General features: G+C 42.0%; 1 protein-coding gene across 7 annotated transcripts in view; it reads right to left on the bottom strand.

The window, feature by feature from the left end:
- Positions 1–12889, bottom strand: part of caskin1 (CASK interacting protein 1) — an 86528-nt gene that overhangs the window by 34207 nt on the left and 39432 nt on the right. For all 7 annotated transcript variants that reach the window (XM_068335974.1, XM_068335975.1, XM_068335977.1 and 4 more), the window contains exon 2: positions 5743–5794. In XM_068335974.1, coding sequence (XP_068192075.1) covers positions 5743–5794 — 52 coding nt within the window. The remainder of the gene's footprint in view (positions 1–5742; positions 5795–12889) is intronic.

Genomic DNA, 12889 nt, shown 5'->3' with positions numbered 1-12889 from the left:
AAAATTGAAATTTGACCTTGACCTATGTTTTCTCAAGGTCAAGGTCATCATCTCATTTTCATCCCCTTTGCCGCCCGAGTAATGTGCTTTTTCTTTCATCTTTTTATCTGCAACGGTTGCGAAGATATTTGGTGGATGGAAGGACGGACACGCAAATACTTTGCGGTGATGTATCATGGAAACAAAACAAAAGAAATCAAGACTACACTTGACTGCTGAAATATTCCATTTCCTGTATCTCACTTAAGAAACAGTAAAGCTTTATCCTGAATTGTATTTATACCAGTGGACCACCCTTCTTCCCTACCGACCACGGGTCGTCGCCTTCCTCTACATCCCAGCAACGACTCCCTCTTCATCCTCCTGCTCTCTTCATCAGGGTTAAACAGGGACACATTTACACCATGCAGCACAATGCTAAATAAAACACACACTCTGTGTGTCTGAGGGGGGAGGGGAAGGAATGCCCTCGCTTTGCCAAGTAGTAAAACCTGTTATGCAAAATTGATACTACTTCCCCCCGTGGAGCTGCCCCTCTCGTCCCCCTCCTCCATTAGTTATTCATCTAACTCCATTTCCTGCCTGATCTTCCTCTCTTCTCCTCTCTGCTCCAGTCCAGAGTTCTGTCCTTCCCCCTCCTGCACGTCTTCATAGCAGAATATTTATTACAAAGAAAACCTGCAGCCAATCACGCTACACTTCATCTAATCTGTGGTCTAGCCTTATGATGTAGTGGCGACGCATTTGGGGTGTACCTATACTCCAGTGTATACTGTATGTATGAATGGATGTATGTACTGTATGTATGGATAGATGGATGGATGCATGCTTTAATAACTACAACTGTTGACTATAAATGGTGATAACAGATTCATACACTGCAGGTTTTGGTGCTGCTGATAAATGTTCACAGCCTGGAGCAAGAATCTGAACATTTGCTAAGCAGCAGATTAGATCAAGTGTTGAATACATTTATTGGACGCATCCAGTCGACATCTGCAAACTACAACCTGCAGCAGCCGCTGACTCAAATACTAAAGGGACGGTTAACAAAGTGTCGCGGGAAGATTCTGAAAACTGGTCTTTCCAGATAAAAACTGGAATGGGGACACCAGCAGCAGATTGGTAGGGGCTCAAAATGAAAACCTTCTGCTGTTCCAAATGACGGTTTGTCTGATTTCTGCTCTCTTAGGAAGGAATAGATGAGAAGATTTATCCCAGTGTCAGTATTTAACAAAAATATAATCAAATTAGGTCAAAAGCATGCTTTGATCAGAAACTACATTTCCCACAATGCAGTAATTAAGCCAATTTTAACTCTGACAATAAGGTTTTGAACGAAGCTAATGTCCTAACTTGTGTTTGATGTCATTTTTCTTCATTCATTGGATAATTCAGTCCTTCATTGATGGAGTTTTGTGGATTTCACAACCAAATTAAAAGGATTTATGTTACAACAGAGAAACATATTTTTTCTGTGCAACTGTATTGTTTGTAACTTGAATAAGTAATAAATTCAGTTATTTAACATTAAGGAGTAGTTACATCTATTTCACATTACATTGAGTTAAATTTAGTTACATGTATTAGTTACATCTGGCCCTTTAAGGACAGCCGTTATGCTGATGCGGCCCTCGGTGAAAATGTGTGTGACACCCTTGCTCTATATAATAACTTAAATCATAACACTAGTTATTTTTAGTGCTACAACACAGTTTTTACTATAGCTACTTTGACTGCACAGCCTTCATGTGATAATAAATCAGATGACAAAACAAGTGCTGGTACTCAGCTCCAGCTGTTGGTGTCGCTAAGTGACAGGAACAACACTTCATGATACAAGGACACAACAATGAGCTAAAGAAGTCGTTGTTAGCCTTGTTCTCTTCTCAAATGTGACTTAACCTCCAGGTTTTCAAGCCGATTTTATGTACCTTTGTCCTTCCCAACTAGTATTTACAGATTTGCCAGCATAATGGTATCAATAGCTTCAATTTCAGCAGGGCCATCAGCCGCCACCACCATGTTGCTACTGCTGAGGGCTGCCCTGCTATCAGTGAGAGATGTACCGCATATCTTTATCTTCAAAATTACCTACATTTCCCCAAGGAAGGAAGAAAGGAAGGAAGGAAGGAAGGAAGGAAGGAAGGAAGGAAGGAAGGAAGGAAGGAAGGAAGGAAGGAAGGAAGGAAGGAAGGAAGGAAGGAAGGAAGAAAGGAAGGAAGGAAGGAAGGAAGGAAGAAAGGAAGGAAGGAAGGAAGGAAGGAAGGAAGGAAGGAGGCTTGTGTTTTATGTTGCGTTGTGTCCTTCCTTTGCTAATCAATGTGTCACTCTGTCTGCATGTGATGTGTTTGGCTCCAGGATTTGTCCGACATGAATCTCATGAAACGAGCTCTGCTATAGTTCCCAGGTCGTGTCAGGAGGAGTTAAAAACTCACTGAGTCTCGGTGAGGAGCTAATATCTCTGACTGGGCCCCGGAGGAGAGTTAATGTAGACACCGAGTCACTAAGTCTTTGCTCGAGGGTTCAATATGTTCTAGGAAAGCCCTCATGGCTATGCTGTCAGAGAGTAAAGACGACTAACATACTTATCTAATCATATTTTCACCCTGAAGGCAGGAATTATTCTGTCTCATTATTTCCTACTTAAATTCAAGGTAGAGAAACATTGAGCACAGCAACCAGCCAACATTCACCACCCATTTGTGGACAAAGCTTCACAGTTTACAAATGTTTCCCTTCCTTATCTATTTATTTGATGTAGTAATTCATTTAATATTAAAATAAATTTAAAAAAATCTTCCTCTTAATTCCTGTCAGACATCTTCACAAGTTTTTCTTCTCCTTTCAGCTTCTCCCTTCAGGGGTCGCCACAGCGAATCAGTGTCCTCCATCTAACCCTGTCTTCTGCATCCTCTTCTCTCACACCAACTACCTTCATGTCCTCTTTCACTACATCCATAAACCTCCTCTTTGGTCTTCCTCTAGGCCTCCTGCCTGGCAGTTCAAATCTCAGCATCCTTCTACCAATATATTCACTATCTCTCCTCTGGACATGTCCAAACCATCTCAGTCTGGCCTCTCTGACTTTATCTCCAAAACCTCTAACATGTGCTGTCCCTCTGATGTACTCATTCCTGATCCTATCCTTCCTGGTCACTCCCAGAGAGAACCTCAGCATCTTCATAGCTACTGCCAAATAATCATATTCATTCCTAAAAATAAGCAGCAAACATATCTCTTTCTTTGTGACATTTTATATTTAAAACCAGTACCAATGTGGAACTGGTTCTAAAACACTCGATGCTCAACACTAACTATCAGACACGTCTTCTCCTCATTGGCTCCGTCCCTTTAAAGGTCTTATATTGTGTTAGCTCATTGGGTTTTTAGGGCACCATTTTCCTGGTAAAATGTAATGTGAAGCTATTATTTAAGGAAAAATCAATACTTTGTCATTGGTTTTTGTATTGTTTTGCATCACCAGACTGAACCCCTGAACTCTAAATAGTGTTAACCCCAGAATAGCACCACCACCTACTACCTACCCAGGGGTGCAGTGAGGACATCATAGACCAGAAGTGTCTGCTGGGTGATGGTGTCATGGCTTATGGTGTTTATGCTATTACACTGCAAGAGTTTGTTGGGTGATGCTGTCATAGTGCAGTGCTAGTAATATAACACCTTCACAGTGGTTCCCATGGAAACACTGGATGGCCATCAATTGTTCTGACAGTGTTAAATATGTAATTTGAAATTTGCAGTGTGGTGTATTTTCACTCCGTCTGCTTTGTCACCCTCCAAACTCCTGCCTCTGCACAAACACAGCACACGTACAGTAAACAGGATCTGCTTGGCAGAGTTTGTAAAGACTCTGAGTCACATCTGCAGTCTCCCGTGAGCCGCGCTACGTGACAACCCTCCTATCTGTTTATTTCTTCTCCCCCACCGCCACTCGCTCTCCTTCTCCACTTTGCTCCCACTCTGTTTTCTAATTATGTAAACCCACATTTATTGGTTTTTGAAGACGGTGTAACACTAGCGGTTTGACACCACCAGGAAACTGTATTACACACAAACACACACGGAGAAGATGAGCAATCTCTGTGGTGAAAGATTCCAATTAAGAGCTTTTTTCTTTACAGAGCGAGTTCATTAACAGTCTCCAAGCGATTGCCAAGAAGAGTAAATGAATTCAAAATGAATACACTCCTGCAGACTCATTAGCCACGAGTGCTCATTATAAAATAAAATAAACGCTCGATTCATGTATTTCTATCCTAAACTTTATTTACAACTTGCAACGCAGACAAACACACACAGCCACATTAGCATCAGCCAATATGGATGATTTAATAGGTTAGAGGAGTGAAGGGGCCAAAAGGCAATAACAGTAAACTCAGTAATTGGACTATACTGCTCAGTTTCACTTACAGTGGTGGAGCAGCGTGACGAGGATTACTTTTGCTCTTTATCTTTATAGAAAACACTTTATTCAGCACAGTTTGAAGCCCAGTGTGAATTACCCTCATGAGGACCGGCGCTGGTATGACTCACAGTAGGAACTTCCAGCGTTTCCTGTATCATCAATGAACAGGTACTGCAAACAATACAGTAACAACTCACGCTCCAAAAATACCAACAATGACATGAAAGTCTCTAGGACCATAGAGAAGAAGGGGCTGAACATTTACGTAGAGCTATCTCTAAAAATATGTCAGTATATTTAACTCTCTGTGGCTTCATTTGTAGCAGCAAAGGACAGAACAGGGCTGCATTTTGTAAATTGTATTGCATTGTATTGTGTTGAATTCTATTCTATTCTATTCCATTATATAATCCCTCAGGAGTCATTGCTTGGAAATTGACACGACTCATTTTACTGCAAGGACTCGAGAAGTTGTTCCTCTCTACATCCATAAATGACAGTCAAGACTCCATAACAACGGCGTAAATCAAAATCAACATCATGTGTTTACTCCAGCAGACATAGAGCCTCAGTCTGTTGCTTCATTCTGTTGCTTCATTGTGTTGTAGACTGGTGTGTAGTCCAGACCTGTCCCCCTGAAGTCGTAGATCAAACGATCAAAATCTACAGGACTGATTTTCCTAAGAGTTGGTGTGGCATAGGCCAGGAAAGAATCTCTGTAATCCGGAACAGGAGCAGATTAAATGGCTAAATGAATTCTTGTCCACATTCAGTAATCCTGATATACAGGATCCTTCTCACTGCCGTCCCTTAATTTGCAAAATGTACCAAAGCAAATTCCCCAAGAGTTCGGAGGCGTGGAGTCTTCTTTCGTAGAGTCTGCAGACCGACTAATATAAAACAAAATAAAAAGTCACGTCTGTTGAGATTTCACTAAATTATAAATAAATATTATGAAATAAAACTATTTAAAAAAATATAGTGACAACTTTTTGTTTGATTGAAGCAGTAAGTGTTTACTTCAGTAGTTAGGTACTACTAGTAGTCATTAATTATATATTTGTAAGGATTTAAATGACAATAATCTCATTGTAAAACACTAATTTTAATCTGACCTCCGATTGAGCACCAGATAAAGGATTCCTCCAGCCTCTAATCCAAAGATCCAAGGGAAACTAACAGAAGAGCTTTAATATGGATGAGACCAGAGGAGGTGTGGAGAAGATATTAAAAGAGGAGTATAGAGGGTGAGGGGGGTGGGATAATGGAAATAGATGAGAGGGGGATCAGAGGAGTGAAACAGGGTAACTTACCCATCTGTATCCTGGAAGTTGACATTCACTTTCTTTGCAGAACCCAGAAGCTCTGAAAAACAAAGAGGAGGATTGATTAACTTCTGCAGCCAATAAAATATGATAATAGCTGCTTGGTGTCTTTTCTGTGACACAAATTCAGCACCAAGCCAAAGAACCAAAGCTGTTCAGCTTCTCCGTTCCCTGAGCTTAAAAGCCTGGACGATGAAATGTCATTAATCATAAGTTAGTTTCCTCGCCTGCTGTGTGCAGAAAAGTATGTAGTCATTTCCTCAGGTTCAGGCCCCCGCAGTGAAATTACCTGTCTCATTCTGAATACACTCATTTAGAGCAGGCCTGCTGCTACTGTATGTGATCGGAGCAGATACGTTCCAATGAAGCCCACCAGAGCTGCCTAACAGAAGTACTAACTTCCGCTGTTTTTGTTCAAAAATAAACCTCATGTCATATTTATGCAATATTAAATGTAGGATTAAGAACTTTATTTTACATTCAGTGAGTGATCATCAAGTACAGGAAGACGAATAACACTCCACACCTTTTTTATTGTCTTCATGTGTTTTACATTTGTGTGACCATCAACAGAAACACAAAGAGATCGTTTTTCTATGTGATGACAGAAAAGCACAAGATATTACAGAATAAATATATTTTACTAAAGTAAGGAGTCTTGGTTTGAGCCCAGGAACACTTTGTCTCCTCCACTGAGCTGGACTCATTCCCCTCCCAGGACACTTAACATGTGGGAGAATCAAACCGTAAAACATCTGATCTCAAGTCATGACCACAATCTGACGCCAGAGGAGGAAACAGATGCAACCACATGCAGCAACGTGACATTAAAGGGAAGAACATCCAGCTGAAGCCTGACTTCCAGCATAACAACTGGTAGCTGATGGTGTTGACATGTGTGAGACGTTCACCATCCCTTTGTGTTTTGTCTCAAACTTTGTGTTGTACTGCCTGTGTTGTACTGCCTGTTGTACTGCCTCTGTTGTACTGCCTGTGTTGTACTGCCTGTGTTGTACTGCTTGTTTACCGTGGGTCAGAGAGGACTGCAATTTCCTCTTTACTGAATGTCGTGCTTCTATGGTACACTTAAAGCTGACTTTGACTTTTTGCCTTTGAATGAGTTAGTTGTGTCTGTCCCTCTGTCCATCTCACGGTGACGCCGTCTTCAACGGAACACCTGACTGCATCATTTGACTTCACCATAATTGTTGTAACGCTGGGCGAGAATGGTTAACGCCATATTTTTATGACTATTCCCTTCTCGTTTCCCAATGTTCCCCACTGTCTGACTCAAACTAATGATGTCACTCGGGCGCCCTGCTGTATCTGGAGTTACAGCAGGGCGCCTGTAGCACCGCTGCAGCCCATCTGTTGGATTGGTTCTGCTTCTGAGCTGAATTTACACCCATCAAAACTGCTGACTGCGTTAAAAAGTTATTTTATTTTTTGCGCTTTTGTCTTCAGTCTGATGGGAGCTGATGGTGTAGAACTGAGTCTGTACTGTCTGTCCTCTCATCCTGTCTCACCCTCCTGCACACCCAGGGAACAGGAGACAGGACCGTCTCTCCGTTGTGGAGGAGACAGCTCCCAGCGCCACCGTGAGAGGAGCATTGATCTCCTAACAGGCTATTTCTGGCTGCTAAATGCAAGGATTCTCTCTCTCTCTCTCTCTCTCATACACACACACACACACACACACACACACACACACACACACACACACACACACACACACACACACACAGAGAAAGAGGGTGAGACGAAGAGCTTTCAAAGACTCTTCATCCATTGTGTTTGTGTGTTTGTTGTGAGACGGGTGTAGCACCATGCAATCTGATACACACCCACAAAACACCATCACAAAGACGTGGTGAAGCTGTGAAGGAGAAGCTCAAAGACGTCAGAGATATAGATTTAAAAACACACACACACACACACACACACACACACACACACACTCACACACACACACACACACATCTTTCCTGCAGTCATGACCCATGACCTTTTGACTCCATAACATCATCAGACCATCAAACCTAACCATGAAGGAGGAAGACAGACACGGCCGACCAATCAGGACAGAGATCCTCTCGTTTCATCCAACAGGCGCTGTGACACACACTTTCCGTCGGAGCATCTGGCTTGAGAATTTGACCTGAGAATAGTTTCAGGTAACACTTGGTCACCTCTTCAAACACCTGTTTCTAATAAAATGTTTCCAGCACGGAGGACAATCCAGCGTTTTCACCGGGACGATGGTGATGACGGGGTTTTTCCGAACGGCGCAGGAATGTTTTCTGCAGCTAGCTGCAGTGGATCACTGACGACGAGAATCACACACATTTTAAACCCGCAGCGATTGTCGTTCAATGATTACTCACATTTATCAAGATATCTTTTTGAAGTTTCATGTAAACTTCTCTGTACTTAGTGATTTTTTTTTGCAAAGCTATCTACCCCGTCTAGTTTTCTGTTCACACCCTTATAATGTGCGTACAGTCAGAATTCAGAAGACCTTTCTTTTCTTGCTGTACATCTACGGTAACTGCTGCTAAGAGGTGAACCAGTTATAACTCTAACAACCTAACATTAGCTCCATGAGCTGCTTTGAATCATTTACGTGAATGAACCTTGCAAATACAAGCATATACTGTATTTATATTCCCACAGGAGTGGAGATATAAATACAAGCTGGTGATGTTTTTCCTACATATGGACAGATGGGATGGCCAATCACAGAGCAGAACAAGGCAGTCAGAGACTGCATGTTTGTGCCTCTGGCTTCCTGAAAATGTTGCTTTTTGTTTTGTGATTGCGTCTCATCAGTTTCAGAGATGTGTACCTAAAAAGGTATAAAAGTGAAAATTTGACCTTGACCTAGTTTTTCAAGGTCAACTTTGTGATCTAATTTTCATCCCCTTGCCTCGTGGAATGTAATGCCTTTTGTTTCGTCTTTCTATCTTATCCGGTTCCAAAGATATGTGCTAAAAAATGTACAAAAGCTGCAATTTGACCTTGACCTAGTTTTCTCAAGGTCGAGGTCATCATCTCATTTTCATCCCCTTTGCTGCCCGAGTAATGCGCTTTTTGTTTCATCTTTCTATCGCAACGGTTGTGAAGATATTTGGTGGTCGGAGAGACGGACAAACACCGACAATTACAACACATCACCGCGTCACGGGATGTAACCAACAGGGGGCGGTACGCTCACAGGGACAGCAGCAGTCCTCACTAGAGACCTGGCTGGAGGATGCGAAACACACCTCGGGACGTATTATGGTGGGGACAGTACTAGCAGCGCTCATTATTCATGTGTGACAACAGACAGGCAGAGTGTTGGGTTCATCAAGTGAAGAAGCAGCAAACGACAAGATGGAGAAAAGATGTTTTCATCCAGTTTGTCATCTCTAACCGGATTATCATACTTTACCAGCATGTCAGTATACGTACATACTGTCCATCCATCCATCCATCCTTCCATGCATCCATCCATCCATCAGTTGTGGATGTTCCTGGAGCCTAACCCAGCTGGCTATTGGTGAGAGGTGGGGTACACCCCTGATGCATCGCCAGAGCATTTCAGGACTATGTCAATGTAAATATTATGAATTATTTAAAATTCCAACCCTAGACAGGAGCTTGATAATCACACATGACCTGATGCTCAGAGACTGAGGTTAAAATAATCACCATCGTTGGTTTATGGCCAATTTTTTTTAGAAAAAATAAATTTCAGGGACATTTCAGTGGTGAGTTAGTCCTTGTATTAAAGATTATACGTCTGCTGTGGAACAGGTTTAACTAGGTGTAGAGGTGGGAAGAGAAATGCAAAGGACATAATTCAAATGTATTTAGTATTAAACCATAATTATCTGTCACAGCAGTAGTCAGAAGCTGGAGAAGAGAGATCAGCAGACGCTGATCCCTCTGGTTGTACCTGCATGAACATTCTGTCAAGCCTCTGTCTTCAGAGGACGACCAGCGTTTGAAGAAGAGCATGTTGAAGTATCTAAAGGAACCTCAGCCCATTGGAGATGACATCACATTTTTCAGCAGGTACATCATCACACCCTCCTCTATATCACCTTTACACATGAAGCCAGAGTGAGTTGTGTAACCAGGTGATCACTGTTACATTTCCACAGACACTAGAGCTTCTTCAAAGTCTTCCTCACTGCTCTCTTTTGAAGGCTGAGGTACTTTTCTTTCCGCTAGTCTCCAGAGTCGCTCTCATTACCTCAAGGAAGTCTTCGCTCCAGGGCTAAGTGGACGCTCCCTTTATGGTCAGGATTTATGAGTTGTGTAGTTGTGCTTGAAGTCCATCACATGACACAAAAGAAATGTTTGTCCAGCATGAATTAGAACATAACCGACTGCAGGGTCTTTCTTCACAGAAAGACACACTCAGTTTCTAAGGAACTGAAAACTATCATTATAAGGAGCAGCTTTTTGTCATAGTTTATCTAAATATGTAAATGTCGGTGAGCGTGTCGTATTAACTAGCTCGGATAAACAACTTAGACAACTTACATACAACATACACACACACTATGCCTAGTACATGGGCAATCTGGGTGATAAATAATGCCTGTCAAAATGTTTGTCATTACATCAGGGTGTGTGTGCATGCGCGCATGTTGTGTGTGTGTGTGTGTGTGTGTGTGTGTGTGTGTGTGTGTGTGTGTGTGTGTGTGTGTGTGTGTGTGTGTGTGTGTGTGTGTGTGTGTTGCTCAGAGATGCTGGAACAGCAACAGAACAGCCGATATTCATAATAAACAGTGAAACCATGGTTATGGAGAAACATTTCTCTGAAGCTGGCCCTCTCTCTGGGGTGCTGTCCGCTTCTAAGAAAAATATTTTGGGGTTGACATCAGAGAATTGATTAAAAAAACCAAAACATAACTAGTCTGATACACCTTTTTCTCCATGACATAACGTTGATGCGTGACTCAGCGTGTGACCACGTCATACCAACTGCTACTGTCACTGTTGTACAGTGAAACACATCTTAAAAACACATTTAGACACATTAGAGCCGTTTTTTCTATCTGACTGTGTTGTGTAGTTTGACAGGGTCAGCCATTTTTAGACATCTTGTGCTCTGGACAGAAAAGACTTTCCACTGCTGGCACAGGAGCATCTGGCAGAGATGAGGAGGGACCTTACAATATAAATCAAATAAATCTAGAACGAGGACCAGGAGAGCAGAGCAGAGCAGTGTACTACCTATATGCTATAGGCTCAGGTTTCCCGTTGATAGTAAGTCCATCTCAGGCCCATTTATGCCCTACCAGGCAGATGTGTCATAACAGACAGGGACAGAACGTTGTTTTTAGGTCATGACATGACCGTCCTCAGGTCTTGATGTGCCTGATGGCCTCACAAACCTACATTTGACATTTTTTATTTAATACTTATAGAACCACAGCAGGAGGATGTTGGGTTCAAACATGCCTGGGAGTTTTCTGGGATATCTGTGTGTTTCGCTCTGGGCTATCCAACTTCCTTCCACCATCGCAGACAATACATAAGCAAACTGCTGACTCCACATTGCCCAACGGGATGGATGTGAGCGTGACTGGTTGTTTGACTGTCATGTGACCCTTTGGTAAACTGGTGACTCGTCCAGTGCGTACTGCACTTCTCGCCCAGTGTCAGCTGCATTAGGCTCCGGTCACAAGAAAATGAATGAATGAATGAATGGATGGATGAATGAATGAATGAATGGTTTAACTCTTCACTGCCCTCCTGTGGGTGTATTGATTTTGACATAAAGGACATACAGATATAAATATGCGCGGATATGAACGGATGTGTCCATTTACATACATCTCTCTCTCTCTAGAAGAGATGATTGTGGGGAACGGTAATTTTTTTTTCTCAATTTTGTCTGCTTTTTAAAAAAAAAAATTTTTTTTAGTTTGATAAATGTTAAAAGGTTAGATGTTCCTTTGTTCAGGAAACACAAAGTACTATTGAAAATCCTCTTTACGTGAACATCTTTTGGATTTTGTGACAACGTGATTATTTTGTAATTTGACTTTTATGAATAAATCAAAAATCTCTCTCTCTTACTATCTCGCTTCCAGCTGCTCATTGTTTGTTAGACACAAATTTTACACTGGAGTGACTTGAAAATTTGCTTGATTGGAAAGGTTCCAATGACTCCCATCCACACACACACACACACACACACACACACTGGTTCACCGGTAACAATGATGACGAGCGTCACAGATGGACACGTCCGCTCTGCCTCTGTTTCTGTCTCCAGCTCCAGGCTGCTGGTCTAATGGAGTCTCTGTCAGACAATCTGACAGCCCCCATATGTAATCCTGTCTTCTGCTAGCCTCCACCTGCCTGGATTGAGGACATTATTTGCAGCAAAAAGTGAAACAGTACAGTATAAAAAAAATCTCCACCAGTTGACAACCACATATTTCCACATTCATTTTCATTACAAGTTTTGCGGAAATTTGTTAATAAAAGTTCTGGAGGTAGCAAAAAGTTCTCTGAACATGCTGGAGGCGAGCCATGTTGAAAAATCTGTTATTATAATAGCAGCAAAGAGTGGTGAACCTGTGGAGGTTGTGAACCTGCTGCCCAGGATGTTGGCGTACTGCCGTCTGTAAGAGACGGGGCTACAACACCAGAATACACACAGTAAGATGTTCGTGGGCTTCACGTCAGTGTGCACAACACAACACACACAGGCATTAGAACTCAGAGAGCAACAACTGATGCCGTCAGAATAAACTCCATGTTTCAATAATACATATACGTTTTTAATGTTTAATAAGTAACAGTAATGAATTCAGATAACATCTCTGTCTCTAATACCTTCTCGCTGTTGTTTTCCTGGAATTTGGGACGCGACACTCTTCTCCTCGGAGGATTCCCTTTGCTCATTTGTATTTCTGTCTGATTTGACATCTTGTCTCGGCTGCTGTTCCACTTGATCTGGATAAAACTTCAGGAGGGCCTTCATACTTTCAAAAAACACCATTGAAACAAATTGATTTGTTTGCGTAGAAAAGCCTGAGTCATTTCAGTCTTGATTAAAGTGACTGACACACTGATTTTCCACCTTAAGATCCAAGCTGCTCATTAAAGAAAGTCATCCTAGTCCTCT

This window comes from Antennarius striatus, chromosome 16 (assembly GCF_040054535.1).
Source record: "Antennarius striatus isolate MH-2024 chromosome 16, ASM4005453v1, whole genome shotgun sequence".
NCBI lineage: Eukaryota > Metazoa > Chordata > Actinopteri > Lophiiformes > Antennariidae > Antennarius > Antennarius striatus.
Note: the sequence above shows the minus strand (reverse complement) of the source record. Positions and strands in the feature narration are given on the sequence as shown.